The sequence below is a fragment of the Oncorhynchus masou genome, unplaced genomic scaffold (genome assembly GCF_036934945.1).
Source record: "Oncorhynchus masou masou isolate Uvic2021 unplaced genomic scaffold, UVic_Omas_1.1 unplaced_scaffold_181, whole genome shotgun sequence".
Taxonomy (NCBI): domain Eukaryota; kingdom Metazoa; phylum Chordata; class Actinopteri; order Salmoniformes; family Salmonidae; genus Oncorhynchus; species Oncorhynchus masou.
This window is the reverse complement of record NW_027016550.1, coordinates 392,025-408,312: the sequence shown is the minus strand read 5'-3', so window position 1 is coordinate 408,312 and position 16,288 is coordinate 392,025. Positions and strand designations below refer to the sequence as shown.

The 16,288-nt window shown below is 51.5% G+C and overlaps 1 protein-coding gene across 1 annotated transcript in view; it reads right to left on the bottom strand.

The window, feature by feature from the left end:
* Nucleotides 1-7,252, bottom strand: part of LOC135538782 (protein FAM83G-like) — a gene marked incomplete at its 3' end in the record, with an annotated part of 16,373 nt that extends 9,121 nt beyond the window's left edge. Inside the window, exons 1-2 of the mRNA XM_064964698.1 lie at nt 6,366-7,252; nt 3,909-4,076 (exon numbers count right to left, since the gene is read on the bottom strand). Of these exons, the coding sequence (XP_064820770.1) occupies nt 3,909-4,076; nt 6,366-6,818 (621 nt within the window). The remainder of the gene's footprint in view (nt 1-3,908; nt 4,077-6,365) is intronic.
* Nucleotides 7,253-16,288: the final 9,036 nt, after the last annotated feature.

Below are 16,288 nucleotides of genomic sequence, written 5' to 3'. Positions count from 1 at the left end.
TGCTGCTCAACCAGTCTGTGACTAAGGTCGGTGCTGCTCAACCAGTCTGTGACTAAGGTCGGTGCTGCTCAACCAGTCTGTGACTAAGGTCGGTGCTGCTCAACCAGTCTGTGACTAAGGTCGGTGCTGCTCAACCAGTCTGTGACCCTGGTCGGTGCTGCTCAACCAGTCTGTGACTAAGGTCGGTGCTGCTCAACCAGTCTGTGACTAAGGTCGGTGCTGCTCAACCAGTCTGTGACTAAGGTCGGTGCTGCTCAACCAGTCTGTGACTAAGGTCGGTGCTGCTCAACCAGTCTGTGACTAAGGTCGGTGCTGCTCAACCAGTCTGTGACTAAGGTCGGTGCTGCTCAACCAGTCTGTGACTAAGGTCGGTGCTGCTCAACCAGTCTGTGACCCCGGTCGGTGCTGCTCAACCAGTCTGTGACTAAGGTCGGTGCTGTTCAACCAGTCTGTGACTAAGGTCGGTGCTGCTCAACTAGTCTGTGACTAAGGTCGGTGCTGCTCAACCAGTCTGTGACTAAGGTCGGTGCTGCTCAACCAGTCTGTGACTAAGGTCGGTGCTGCTCAACCAGTCTGTGACTAAGGTCGGTGCTGCTCAACCAGTCTGTGACCCCGGTCGGTGCTGCTCAACCAGTCTGTGACCCCGGTCGGTGCTGCTCAACCAGTCTGTGACTAAGGTCGGTGCTGCTCAACCAGTCTGTGACTAAGGTCGGTGCTGCTCAACCAGTCTGTGACTAAGGTCGGTGCTGTTCAACCAGTCTGTGACCCCGGTCGGTGCTGCTCAACCAGTCTGTGACCCCGGTCGGTGCTGCTCAACCAGTCTGTGACTAAGGTCGGTGCTGCTCAACCAGTCTGTGACTAAGGTCGGTGCTGTTCAACCAGTCTGTGACTAAGGTCGGTGCTGCTCAACCAGTCTGTGACTAAGGTCGGTGCTGTTCAACCAGTCTGTGACTAAGGTCGGTGCTGTTCAACCAGTCTGTGACTAAGGTCGGTGCTGCTCAACCAGTCTGTGACCCCGGTCGGTGCTGCTCAACCAGTCTGTGACTAAGGTCGGTGCTGCTCAACCAGTCTGTGACTAAGGTCGGTGCTGCTCAACCAGTCTGTGACTAAGGTCGGTGCTGCTCAACCAGTCTGTGACTAAGCTCGGTGCTGCTCAACCAGTCTGTGACTAAGGTCGGTGCTGCTCAACCAGTCTGTGACTAAGGTCGGTGCTGCTCAACCAGTCTGTGACTAAGGTCGGTGCTGTTCAACCAGTCTGTGACTAAGGTCGGTGCTGCTCAACCAGTCTGTGACTAAGGTCGGTGCTGTTCAACCAGTCTGTGACTAAGGTCGGTGCTGTTCAACCAGTCTGTGACTAAGGTCGGTGCTGCTCAACCAGTCTGTGACCCCGGTCGGTGCTGCTCAACCAGTCTGTGACTAAGGTTGGTGCTGCTCAACCAGTCTGTGACTAAGGTCGGTGCTGCTCAACCAGTCTGTGACTAAGGTCGGTGCTGCTCAACCAGTCTGTGACTAAGGTCGGTGCTGCTCAACCAGTCTGTGACTAAGGTCGGTGCTGTTCAACCAGTCTGTGACTAAGGTCGGTGCTGCTCAACCAGTCTGTGACCCTGGTCGGTGCTGTTCAACCAGTCTGTGACTAAGGTCGGTGCTGCTCAACCAGTCTGTGACTAAGGTCGGTGCTGCTCAACCAGTCTGTGACTAAGGTCAGTGCTGCTCAACCAGTCTGTGACCCCGGTCGGTGCTGCTCAACCAGTCTGTGACTAAGGTCGGTGCTGCTCAACCAGTCTGTGACTAAGGTTGGTGCTGCTCAACCAGTCTGTGACTAAGGTCGGTGCTGCTCAACCAGTCTGTGACTAAGGTCGGTGCTGTTCAACCAGTCTGTGACTAAGGTCGGTGCTGCTCAACCAGTCTGTGACTAAGGTCGGTGCTGCTCAACCAGTCTGTGACCCCGGTCGGTGCTGCTCAACCAGTCTGTGACTAAGGTCGGTGCTGCTCAACCAGTCTGTGACTAAGGTCGGTGCTGCTCAACCAGTCTGTGACCCCGGTCGGTGCTGCTCAACCAGTCTGTGACCCCGGTCGGTGCTGCTCAACCAGTCTGTGATCCCGGTCGGTGCTGCTCAACCAGTCTGTGACTAAGGTCGGTGCTGCTCAACCAGTCTGTGACTAAGGTCGGTGCTGCTCAACCAGTCTGTGACTAAGGTCGGTGCTGTTCAACCAGTCTGTGACCCCGGTCGGTGCTGCTCAACCAGTCTGTGACCCCGGTCGGTGCTGCTCAACCAGTCTGTGACTAAGGTCGGTGCTGCTCAACCAGTCTGTGACTAAGGTCGGTGCTGTTCAACCAGTCTGTGACTAAGGTCGGTGCTGCTCAACCAGTCTGTGACTAAGGTCGGTGCTGTTCAACCAGTCTGTGACTAAGGTCGGTGCTGTTCAACCAGTCTGTGACTAAGGTCGGTGCTGCTCAACCAGTCTGTGACCCCGGTCGGTGCTGCTCAACCAGTCTGTGACTAAGGTCGGTGCTGCTCAACCAGTCTGTGACTAAGGTCGGTGCTGCTCAACCAGTCTGTGACCCCGGTCGGTGCTGCTCAACCAGTCTGTGACTAAGGTCGGTGCTGCTCAACCAGTCTGTGACTAAGGTCGGTGCTGCTCAACCAGTCTGTGACCCCGGTCGGTGCTGCTCAACCAGTCTGTGACTAAGGTCGGTGCTGCTCAACCAGTCTGTGACTAAGGTCGGTGCTGCTCAACCAGTCTGTGACTAAGGTCGGTGCTGCTCAACCAGTCTGTGACTAAGGTCGGTGCTGCTCAACCAGTCTGTGACTAAGGTCGGTGCTGTTCAACCAGTCTGTGACTAAGGTCGGTGCTGCTCAACCAGTCTGTGACTAAGGTCGGTGCTGTTCAACCAGTCTGTGACTAAGGTCGGTGCTGTTCAACCAGTCTGTGACTAAGGTCGGTGCTGCTCAACCAGTCTGTGACCCCGGTCGGTGCTGCTCAACCAGTCTGTGACTAAGGTCGGTGCTGCTCAACCAGTCTGTGACTAAGGTCGGTGCTGCTCAACCAGTCTGTGACTAAGGTCGGTGCTGCTCAACCAGTCTGTGACTAAGGTCGGTGCTGCTCAACCAGTCTGTGACTAAGGTCGGTGCTGTTCAACCAGTCTGTGACTAAGGTCGGTGCTGCTCAACCAGTCTGTGACCCTGGTCGGTGCTGTTCAACCAGTCTGTGACTAAGGTCGGTGCTGCTCAACCAGTCTGTGACTAAGGTCGGTGCTGCTCAACCAGTCTGTGACTAAGGTCGGTGCTGCTCAACCAGTCTGTGACCCCGGTCGGTGCTGCTCAACCAGTCTGTGACTAAGGTCGGTGCTGCTCAACCAGTCTGTGACTAAGGTCGGTGCTGCTCAACCAGTCTGTGACCCTGGTCGGTGCTGCTCAACCAGTCTGTGACTAAGGTCGGTGCTGCTCAACCAGTCTGTGACTAAGGTCGGTGCTGCTCAACCAGTCTGTGACTAAGGTCGGTGCTGCTCAACCAGTCTGTGACTAAGGTCGGTGCTGCTCAACCAGTCTGTGACTAAGGTCGGTGCTGTTCAACCAGTCTGTGACTAAGGTCGGTGCTGCTCAACCAGTCTGTGACTAAGGTCGGTGCTGCTCAACCAGTCTGTGACCCCGGTCGGTGCTGCTCAACCAGTCTGTGACTAAGGTCGGTGCTGCTCAACCAGTCTGTGACTAAGGTCGGTGCTGCTCAACCAGTCTGTGACCCCGGTCGGTGCTGCTCAACCAGTCTGTGACCCCGGTCGGTGCTGCTCAACCAGTCTGTGACTAAGGTCGGTGCTGCTCAACCAGTCTGTGACCCCGGTCGGGGTTCATAGTCTCCTGACAGTCTTAGACCAGGCACCAGGCGCGCGAGTGTGTTACCATAGTTACCTTCAGGTGTCCCGGGTGCATGGCGGCCCTCTCGGCCATAGACAGGAAGTGAGGTAACGCTGCTCTTTCCAACAGGATGTAGACAGACACTTTCCTCTTAAAGCAGACCTCCAGGAGGTCTCTGAAGATATCTACGTCTGTAAACTGGTCCATAACCACCGCAATCACCTACACACACACACACACACACACACACACACACACACACACACACACACACACACACACACACACACACACACACAGGTCAAGACACATGTTAGAATACATGATAGGGTGGTAGGTTGTCTACCGGTTAGATCTTTGGGCCAGTAACCTTCGGGTAGCCTAGTGGTTAGATCTTTGGGCCAGTAACCAGCAGGTAGCCTAGTGGTTAGATCTTTGGGCCAGTAACCAGCAGGTAGCCTAGTGGTTAGATCTTTGGGCCAGTAACCAGCAGGTAGCCTAGAGGTTAGATCTTTGGGCCAGTAACTGGCAGGTAGCCTAGTGGTTAGATCTTTGGGCCAGTAACCGGCAGGTAGCCTAGAGGTTAGATCTTTGGGCCAGTAACCAGCAGGTAGCCTAGAGGTTAGATCTTTGGGCCAGTAACCAGCAAGTAGCCTAGTGGTTAGAGCAGGTAGCCTAGTGGTTAGAGCGTTGGGCCAGTAACCAGCAGGTAGCCTAGTGGTTAGAGCAGGTAGCCTAGTGGTTAGATCTTTGGGCCAGTAACCAGCAGGTAGCCTAGTGGTTAGAGCAGGTAGCCTAGTGGTTCGATCTTTGGGCCAGTAACCAGCAGGTAGCCTAGTGGTTAGAGCAGGTAGCCTAGTGGTTAGATCTTTGGGCCAGTAACCAGCAGGTAGCCTAGTGGTTAGAGCAGGTAGCCTAGTGGTTAGAGCGTTAGGCAGGTAACCAGCAGGTAGCCTAGAGGTTAGATCTTTGGGCCAGTAACCAGCAGGTAGCTTAGCAGTTAAGCCGTTAGGGCCAGTAACCAGCAGGTAGCCTAGTGGTTAGAGCAGGTAGCCTAGTGGTTAGAGCGTTAGGCAGGTAACCTGCAGGTAGCCTAGTGGTTAGAGCTTTGGGCCAGAAACTGACAGGTATTCTAGAGGTTAGATCTTTGGGCCAGTAACTAGCAGGTAGCCTAGTGGTTAGTGATGTGGGCCAGTAACCATTAGGTAGCCTAGTGGTTAGTGCTGTGGGTCAGTAACCAGCAGGTAGCCTAGTGGTTAGAGCTTTGGGCCAGTAACCTGCAGGTAGCCTAGTGGTTAGAGCGTTGGGCCAGTAACCAGCAGGTAGCCTAGTGGTTAGAGCGTTGGGCCAGTAACTAGCAGGTAGCCTAGTGGTTAGAGCGTTAGGCCAGTAACCAGCAGGTAGCCTAGTGGTTAGAGCTTTGGGCCAGTAACCTGCAGGTAGCCTAGTGGTTAGAGCGTTAGGCCAGTAACCAGCAGGTAGCCTAGTGGTTAGAGCTTTGGGCCAGTAACCTGCAGGTAGCCTAGTGGTTAGAGCGTTGGGCCAGTAACCAGCAGGTAGCCTAGTGGTTAGAGCTTTGGGCCAGTATCTTAAAGTTCACTAGTTTGAATCCAAGAGCCGACAGATTTTTGACAAGGTGAAATTCTGTCGATGCTCCCTAGAGCAAGGCAGTAAATGGCTCCAGAGTCGCTGTTGATATGGCAGACCCTGGTCGCGATCACACTCCCTGAGGGTCTCTGACCCTGGTCGTGATCACACTTCCTGAGGGTCTCTGACCCTGGTCGTGATCACACTTCCTGAGGGTCTCTCACCCTGGTCGCGATCACACTTCCTGAGGGTCTCTGACCCTGGTCGCGATCACACTTCCTGAGGGTCTCTGACCCTGGTCGTGATCACACTTCCTGAGGGTCTCTGACCCTGGTCGTGATCACACTTCCTGAGGGTCTCTGACCCTGGTCGCGATCACACTTCCTGAGGGTCTCTGACCCTGGTCGCGATCACACTTCCTGAGGGTCTCTGACCCTGGTCGTGATCACACTTCCTGAGGGTCTCTGACCCTGGTCGCGATCACACTTCCTGAGGGTCTCAGACCCTGTAACCACGTGGAATCAACCCCGCAAAAATGCTATTTAAGAATGTCGAGGGGGGGGGGGGGAATCACGAACTAGTGAAAGTTCCCCCCCCTGTAGCTGGTTATAATGTATGGGGGGGTCATGACCTAGTGAAAGTCGCCCCCTGTAGCAGGTTGTCATGTAGGGGGGGGTCACGACCTAGTGACAGTCCCCTTCCCCTGTAGCAGGTTATAATGTGTGGGGGGGGTCATGACCTAGTGACAGTCCCCTTCCCCTGTAGCAGGTTATAATGTATGGGGGGGTCACGACCTAGTGAAAGTTCCCCTCCTATAGCAGGTTAAAATGTATGGGGGGGGATCACGACCTAGTGAAAGTCCCCCCCCCCCTGTAGCTGGTTATAATGTATGGGGTGGTCACGACCTTAATAAACTCGCCTTACCTTCTGCGCTTGCGCGATGGTTTTCCTGACCATCTCTTTGATGTGCGTGTGGCCGTCCAGTGGCGGTTGCGCGTACACGGTGACGCGAGTGACTCCTCTGTAGGACGCGCAGTCCGGCCAGCCCAGATCCAGCCGCGGGAGCGAGCAGTCAGACAGCTCCGGCCAGTACTGGAGAGACAGCGGGAGTTCATCACTGTCTGAGTCACCTTGACGGAGCTCTGATCCCGGGTCATACACCTCCACTGCCCCGGTCAACTGGTCCACCTCCTGGTCCGACAGGAAACACCGGAGACTGGTCGCGTGGAGGAACTTATTAAAGGCATCGCGTCCATCCCGGAGAAGCGTCTCGAGCGCTAATCGTTGCTCCTCGGAATAAAAAAAGTCAGGTTTGGATTCATGCGTCCGGAGGTTCACGTTATTCTCATCCAAACACTGGATCTGCGATAACGCCATGGCTCTAGACCCACCGGTGCAGTAACCGATAAAAAAAAAAAAAAAAAAATCGGAACACTAGTTAAATAGACAACAGCATTCCACAATAATCATAAAGATGTCCCAACTCTCTCTGGAATGAAAAGTTACCGGGTAGACTTGGAACTTTCCCCTTCTCGTTCTCTTCGGTAAAGTCAGACAGACTCACGGGACTCCAACCTGAAGCAAATATCCGTTGCTGATGACTGACCGGTCCCGCCATGTCCATTATTATTTCCGGTTACCGGTCCGGTTGTTCACGCACTTTCTCACCCGTCTCTCTCTCTCTCCGGGGAGGGCATAGTGACACACACCACGCACAGCACAACCCGTCTCTCTCTCTCTCTCTCCGGGGAGCGCAAAGTGACACAGAGCACGCACAGCACAACCCGTCTCTCTCTCTCTCTCTCTCTCTCTCTCTCTCTCTCTCTCTCTCTCTCTCCCCCCACTCTCTCTCTCTCTCTCTCTCTCTCTCTCTCTCTCTCTCTCTCTCTCCGGGGAGCGCAAAGTGACACACACCACGCACAGCACAACCCGTCAAAAGCTTCACCGACAGGTGTGAACAAGAACTCACACGGTCGCTCTATCACGTGATCCAGAATTCCCCTTTTATTCATTACCGACATAACTGCCCCGCGGGACAAAAGACAGGATTTAGAGCCGATCCCGTATCTCTTCAGCCCGCCAGGCAGTTATGTCGGTAACGAGCTGATATGAATGACAGTTAAATGTTAAATGACAGATGGATTTAGTGTCAATCAAAATACTAAACCCAACCCATGGGTTTAAATGTCAACTATGCGGTCTGAAATGTCATCTTTAAAAACACACACACCAGTCTAGATGATTTACAGCCAATCACAATGGATTAAAAACATATATTCCTTAGTTTAGATCAGGGACGGGCAGCATCTCCAGTCTTTGAGGGGCCTTATTGTTGTCACACTTTTATCTCATGAATCATTCATCTTTTAATCAGATTGTTTTCTAAACTGAAGATTGTGGTTTGGGTGATTATTAGAGTCAGGTGTGTCGGGGGGGGGTAAACACTGTGACGATACCCATCACTGAGCCAACTACAGAACCAGCAACAATGGAGCAAATAGAAACATGTCTGTCTGTCTGTCTGTCTGTCTGTCTGTCTGTCTGTCTGTATAGGCATATGTATATTCCCATTCTCCAGGGTTACAGTACAGAACAGTGTATCCCAGACTATACTGGTCAGTACAGAACAGTGTATCCCAGACTATACTGGTCAGTACAGGACAGTGTATCCCAGACTATACTGGTCAGTACAGAACAGTGTATCCCAGACTATACTGGTCATTACAGAACAGTGTATCCCAGACTATACTGGTCAGAACAGAACAGTGTATCCCAGACTATACTGGTCAGTACAGAACAGTGTATCCCAGACTATACTGGTCAGTACAGAACAGTGTATCCCAGACTATACTGGTCAGAACAGAACAGTGTATCCCAGACTATACTGGTCAGTACAGAACATTGTATCCCAGACTATACTGGTCAGTACAGAACAGTGTATCCCAGACTATACTGGTCAGAACAGAACAGTGTATCCCAGACTATACTGGTCAGTACAGAACAGTGTATCCCAGACTATACTGGTCAGAACAGAACAGTGTATCCCAGACTATACTGGTCATTACAGAACAGTGTATCCCAGACTATACTGGTCAGTACAGAACAGTGTATCCCAGACTATACTGGTCAGAACAGAACAGTGTATCCCAGACTATACTGGTCAGAACAGAACAGTGTATCCCAGACTATACTGGTCAGTACAGAACAGTGTATCCCAGACTATACTGGTCAGGACAGAACAGTGTATCCCAGACTATACTGGTCAGTACAGGACAGTGTATCCCAGACTATACTGGTCAGTACAGGACAGTCCCCCCCCCCATACATTATAACCAGCTGCAGGGGGGGACTTTCACTAGGTCGTGACCCCCCCATACACGATAACCAGCTACAGGGGGGGACTTTCAATAGGTCGTGACCCCTCCCTACATAACAACCTACTATAGGAGGGAACTTATTGATAACCTGCTACAGGTGCTACAGGGGGAGGGGACTTTCACTAGGTCGTGACCCCCGACATTCTTAATTCCGCGTGGTTACAGGGTGAATTCTCCATGGATACAGGGTTAATTCTGCATGGTTACAGGGTTAATTCTCCATGGTTACAGGGTTAATTCTACATGGTTACATGGTTAATTCAACGTGGTTACAAGGTTAATTCTCCATGGTTACAGGGTTAATTCCATGTAGTTACAGGGTTAATTCTCCATGGTTACAGGGTTAATTCTCCATGGTTACAGGGTAAATTCCACGTAGTTACAGGGTTAATTCTCCATGGTTACAGGGTTAATTCTCCTTGGTTACATGGTTAATTCTGCATGGTTACAGGGTTAAACCCGCGTGGTTACAGGGTTAATTCTCCATGGTTACAGGGTTAATCCCGCGTGGTTACAGGGTTAATTCTCCATTGTTACAGGGTTAATTCTCCATTGTTACAGGGTTAATTCTCCATTGTTACAGGGTTAATTCTCCATTGTTACAGGGTTAATTCTCCATGGTTACAGGGTTAATCCCGCGTGGTTACAGGGTTAATTCTCCATTGTTACAGGGTTAATTCTCCATTGTTACAGGGTTAATTCTCCATTGTTACAGGGTTAATTCTCCATTGTTACAGGGTTAATTCTCCATTGTTACAGGGTTAATTTGGCGTCTGCTGTGTTCTCCGTTGTTGATAATTTTGTAGTTGGCCCCCACTCTCTCGGGATGTTCTGCTTTAAAGGACAATCAGTGCACAGGTCTGACCTGTTCTGTTCTGTCGTCAACTTCACCACGTCGTTAAAATAGGATTCCAATGGTAATAATATCTTTGTTATTTCACCTCTGCAGCAAAAGCACCTTGACAAACGTCGGTTTAATGGAACATCATAAATCATCACAGGTCGTCGTTGCTGGTGACGATGAGAGAATGATTCTCTAACAATGACAGGGGTTTACTGGTGTTGATTACGGTTAATGGACACTCTTATCCAGAGCCACTTATGAGTGGCTCCCCCCCCTTGTGCCCCCCCCTCCCGTACTGGTCATGAGAAACATATGTTAACGGTGCCAAAGTCTCTGTCTGTCTCTCAATTTCAATTCAAAGGGGCTTTATTGACATGGTAAACATATGTTACCGTTGCCAAAGCAAAGTGATAATAATGGGGATGAGGTAGGTAGAAAGACGTTTACAGATGGGCTGTGTACAGGTGCAGTGATCTGTGAGCTTAAAGCTGAAAGCTGGTGAGGAGATGTGAGTCTCCCTTACACAGACGTTCCGAAAGGAATAGAGACGTTTCAAATATCCCTTATCACACCCTGATCTGGTTCGTTGTTGAATGTCTCCACCCCCCTATCCCCTCCTCCAGGTGTCACTCATCTTCCCCATGATCCCCCGGGTATTTATACCTGTGTTCTCTGTCTGTTGGCAGTTCGTCTCATTTGTCAGGATTACCAGTGTATTGTCAGCTGCTGTCTTTTTCCCTCCCTTTTTCTCACCTTCCTGGTTGTTGACCCTTGACCCCGACCCCGCCCGCCTGACCACTCTGCCTGCTCCTGCCCCTATCTGGATTTCTGACCTCTGTCTGACCCTGAGCCAAACTAAGGTCAGGACGTGACAGTACCTCTGTTTGGGTCTTACCTGATCCCTGATAGTCATATTATGTCTGTATACAGTGTCAGTGGTCACAGTCACTGTGGTCAGGTATTCTGTGTACTCTCTGTTTTGGGACAAATAACATTCTAGTTTGCTCTGGTTTAAAAAAAATGTCTTTCCAATGTGTATTGCTGCTCTCTCTCTCTCTTTGTCTCTCTCTATGTCTCTCTCTCTGTCTCTCTCTCTCTCTCTCTCTCTCACACACACACACACACACACACACACACACACACACACACACACACACACACACACACACACACACACACACACACACGCTGGTCTCCAGAGGTAAAGTAACCTGGAATGTCTTCCATTGCGCTGTGAATGAGAGGACGAAACACATTGAAGTATTTACATGAAAACGTTATCTGTTCTCAACACCAGTGTTTTTCCAGCCAGCCAGCCTACAGAGGTACTGTAGTGAGGAGTTGAGGCCTGGGGCGGTCCGGGATCAGTTTTGGTTCTCTGTTGTTGATGCCAGTGTTTCTCAACTTCCTCCACCCCCCCCTCTCTCTCTCTCTCTCCCTCCCTCCCTCTCTCCTCTCTCCCACGTCTTTCTCTCAGTCATCAGAGTGAGTTCTGGCAGCCAGGTGACATGTCATTAATCAGTAGGACTGCTAGTATAAACCCGCTTCTAATTCTGCTAACCCTCCAAGCACCATGCTAACTACTGCTAACCCTCCCAGCACCATGCTAACTACTGCTAACCCTCCCAGCACCATGCTAACTACTGCTAACCCTCCAAGCACCATGCTAACTACTGCTAACCCTCCAAGCACCATGTTAACTACTGCTAACCCTCCCAGCACCATGCTAAGTACTGCTAATCCTCCCAGCACCCAGCTATCTACTGCTAATGCTCCCAGCACCATGCTAACTACTGCTAACCCTCCCAGCACCCAGCTAACTACTGCTAACCCTCCCAGCACCATGCTAACTACTGCTAACCCTCCCAGCACCCAGATAACTACTGTTAACCCTCCCAGCACCATGCTAACTACTGCTAACTCTCCCAGCACCATGCTAACTACTGCTAACCCTCCAAGCACCATGCTAACTACTGCTAACTCTCCCAGTACCCAGCTAACTACTGCTAACCCTCCCAGCACCATGTTAACTACTGCTAACCCTCCCAGCACCATGTTAACTACTGCTAACCCTCCCAGCACCATGCTAACTACTGCTAACTCTCCCAGCACCCAGCCATCTACTGCTAACTCTCCCAGCACCCAGCTATCTACTGCTAACCCTCCCAGAACCATGTTAACTACTGCTAACCCTCCCAGCACCATGTTAACTACTGCTAACCCTCCAAGCACCATGCTAACTACTGCTAACTCTCCCAGCACCCAGCTATCTACTGCTAACTCTCCCAGCACCATGCTAACTACTGCTAACCCTCCCAGCACCATGTTAACTACTGCTAACCCTCCCAGCACCATGTTAACTACTGCTAACCCTCCCAGCACCATGCTAACTACTGCTAACTCTCCCAGCACCCAGCCATCTACTGCTAACTCTCCCAGCTCCCAGCTATCTACTGCTAACCCTCCCAGCACCATGTTAACTACTGCTAACCCTCCCAGCACCATGTTAACTACTGCTAATCCTCCCAGCACCCAGGTATCTACTGCTAATGCTCCCAGCACCATGCTAACTACTGCTAACCCTCCCAGCACCCAGATAACTACTGTTAACCCTCCCAGCACCATGCTAACTACTGCTAAGCCTCCCAGCACCATGTTAACTACTGCTAACCCTCCCAGCACCATGCTAACTACTGCTAACCCACCCAGCACCCAGATAACTACTGTTAACCGGAACAGGGCTCCGGGCAGCCGAGCGGAAATGGAGGAAAACTCGCCTCCCTGCGGACCTGGCATCCTTTCACTACCTCCTCTCTACATTTTCCTCCTCTGTCTCTGCTGTTAAAGCCACTTTCTACCACTCTAAATTCCAAGCATCTGCCTCTAACCCTAGGAAGCTCTTTGCCACCTTCTCCTCCCTCCTGAATCCTCCTCCCCCTCCCCCCCTCCTCCCTCTCTGCAGATGACTTCGTCAACCATTTTGAAAAGAAGGTCGACGACATCCGATCCTCGTTTGCTAAGTCAAACGACACCGCTGGTTCTGCTCACACTGCCCTACCCTGTGCTCTGACCTCTTTCTCCCCTCTCTCTCCAGATGAAATCTCGCTTCTTGTGACGGCCGGCCGCCCAACAACCTGCCCGCTTGACCCTATCCCCTCCTCTCTTCTCCAGACCATTTCCGGAGACCTTCTCCCTTACCTCACATCGCTCATCAACTCATCCCTGACCGCTGGCTACGTCCCTTCCGTCTTCAAGAGAGCGAGAGTTGCACCCCTTCTGAAAAAACCTACACTCGATCCCTCCGATGTCAACAACTACAGACCAGTATCCCTTCTTTCTTTTCTCTCCAAAACTCTTGAACGTGCCGTCCTTGGCCAGCTCTCCCGCTATCTCTCTCAGAATGACCTTCTTGATCCAAATCAGTCAGGTTTCAAGACTAGTCATTCAACTGAGACTGCTCTTCTCTGTATCACGGAGGCGCTCCGCACTGCTAAAGCTAACTCTCTCTCCTCTGCTCTCATCCTTCTAGACCTATCGGCTGCCTTCGATACTGTGAACCATCAGATCCTCCTCTCCACCCTCTCCGAGTTGGGCATCTCCGGCGCGGCCCACGCTTGGATTGCGTCCTACCTGACAGGTCGCTCCTACCAGGTGGCGTGGTGAGAATCTGTCTCCTCGCCACGCGCTCTCACCACTGGTGTCCCCCAGGGCTCTGTTCTAGGCCCTCTCCTATTCTCGCTATACACCAAGTCACTTGGCTCTGTCATAACCTCACATGGTCTCTCCTATCATTGTTATGCAGACGACACACAATTAATCTTCTCCTTTCCCCCTTCTGATGACCAGGTGGCGAATCGCATCTCTGCATGTCTGGCAGACATATCAGTGTGGATGACGGATCACCACCTCAAGCTGAACCTCGGCAAGACGGAGCTGCTCTTCCTCCCGGGGAAGGACTGCCCGTTCCATGATCTCGCCATCACGGTTGACAACTCCATTGTGTCCTCCTCCCAGAGCGCTAAGAACCTTGGCGTGATCCTGGACAACACCCTGTCGTTCTCAACTAACATCAAGGCGGTGGCCCGTACCTGTAGGTTCATGCTCTACAACATCCGCAGAGTACGACCCTGCCTCACACAGGAAGCGGCGCAGGTCCTAATCCAGGCACTTGTCATCTCCCATCTGGATTACTGCAACTCGCTGTTGGCTGGGCTCCCTGCCTGTGCCATTAAACCCCTACAACTCATCCAGAACGCCGCAGCCCGTCTGGTGTTCAACCTTCCCAAGTTCTCTCACGTCACCCCGCTCCTCCGCTCTCTCCACTGGCTTCCAGTTGAAGCTCGCATCCGCTACAAGACCATGGTGCTTGCCTACGGAGCTGTGAGGGGAACGGCACCGCAGTACCTCCAGGCTCTGATCAGGCCCTACACCCAAACAAGGGCACTGCGTTCATCCACCTCTGGCCTGCTCGCCTCCCTACCACTGAGGAAGTACAGTTCCCGCTCAGCCCAGTCAAAACTGTTCGCTGCTCTGGCCCCCCAATGGTGGAACAAACTCCCTCACGACGCCAGGACAGCGGAGTCAATCACCACCTTTCGGAGACATCTGAAACCCCACCTCTTTAAGGAATACCTAGGATAGGATAAAGTAATCCTTCTCACCCCCCCTTAAATGATTTAGATGCACTATTGTAAAGTGGCTGTTCCACTGGATGTCATAAGGTGAATTCACCAATTTGTAAGTCGCTCTGGATAAGAGCATCTGCCAAATGACTTAAATGTAATGTAATGCTAACCCTCCAAGCACCATGCTAACTACTGCTAACTCTCCCAGCACCCAGCTATCTACTGCTAACTCTCCCAGCACCATGCTAACTACTGCTAACCCTCCCAGCACCATGTTAACTACTGCTAACCCTCCCAGCACCATGCTAACTACTGCTAACTCTCCCAGCACCCAGCCATCTACTGCTAACTCTCCCAGCACCCAGCTATCTACTGCTAACCCTCCCAGAACCATGTTAACTACTGCTAACCCTCCCAGCACCATGTTAACTACTGCTAACCCTCCAAGCACCATGCTAACTACTGCTAACTCTCCCAGCACCCAGCTATCTACTGCTAACTCTCCCAGCACCATGCTAACTACTGCTAACCCTCCCAGCACCATGTTAACTACTGCTAACCCTCCCAGCACCATGTTAACTACTGCTAACCCTCCCAGCACCATGCTAACTACTGCTAACTCTCCCAGCACCCAGCTATCTACTGCTAACTCTCCCAGCACCCAGCTATCTACTGCTAACCCTCCCAGCACCATGTTAACTACTGCTAACCCTCCCAGCACCATGTTAACTACTGCTAACCCTCCAAGCACCATGCTAACTACTGCTAACTCTCCCAGCACCCAGCTATCTACTGCTAACCCTCCCAGCACCATGCTAACTACTGCTAACTCTCCCAGCACCCAGCTATCTACTGCTAACCCTCCCAGCACCATGTTAACTACTGCTAACTCTCCCAGTACCCAGCAATCTCCTGTAACTCTCCCAGCACCCAGCAATCTACTGCTGACTCTCCCAGCACCCAGCTATCTACTGCTAACTCTCCCAGCACCCAGCAATCTACTGCTAACTCTCCCAGCACCCAGCTATCTACTGCTAACTCTCCCAGTACCCAGCTATCTACTGCTAACTCTCCCAGCACCCAGCAATCTACTGCTAACTCTCCCAGCACCCAGCTATCTACTGCTAACTCTCCCAGTACCCAGCTATCTACTGCTAACTCTCCCAGCACCCAGCAATCTACTGCTAACTCTCCCAGCACCCAGCTATCTACTGCTAACTCTCCCAGCACCCAGCAATCTACTGCTAACTCTCCCAGCACCCAGCTATCTACTGCTAACTCTCCCAGTACCCAGCTATCTACTGCTAACTCTCCCAGTACCCCATCCCCAGGCCCTGCTGCTAACGACCCAGAGTTGTGCTGTGTCAGGATGGAGTGGTTAGTCACACATTCTACCAGGAAACCTTGTCATGCAGGGTGCAGGAAGGTGAGCCCTGGGTTACTGTAATGTGGAGCACTGACATTCTTATTGTTTTGAAACTTCTGTATGTGTGATGTTTACTGTTAATTTTTATTGTTTATTTCACTTTATATATTCACTTCACATATTATCTACCTCACTTGCTTTGGCAATGTCAACACGTTTCCCATGCCAATAAAGCCCCTTGAATTGAATTGAATTGAGAGTGACAGAGACAGAGACAGAGAGATAAAGAGAGAGACAAAGAGAGTGAGAGACAGACAGACAGACAGACAAACAGACACAGACAGACAGACAGACAGACAGACAGACAGACAGACAGACAGACAGACAGACAGACAGACAGACAGACAGACAGACAGGGAGAGAGAGAGAGAGACAGAGGAAGAGAGAGAGAGAGAGAGAGAGAGAGAGACAGAGAGTGAGTGAGGGAAAACAACTATATTTTAATACATTAACACAGGTTTATATTGTGTTGCAGTTTGCAGTTTTCCTGTGTGTGTTGACAGCAGTGCTTTATACCGGTTGTTTTGTCTGGAGTCATTGTACCCTGAGGAGTTCTGGGCTGTGACCCCGTCTCC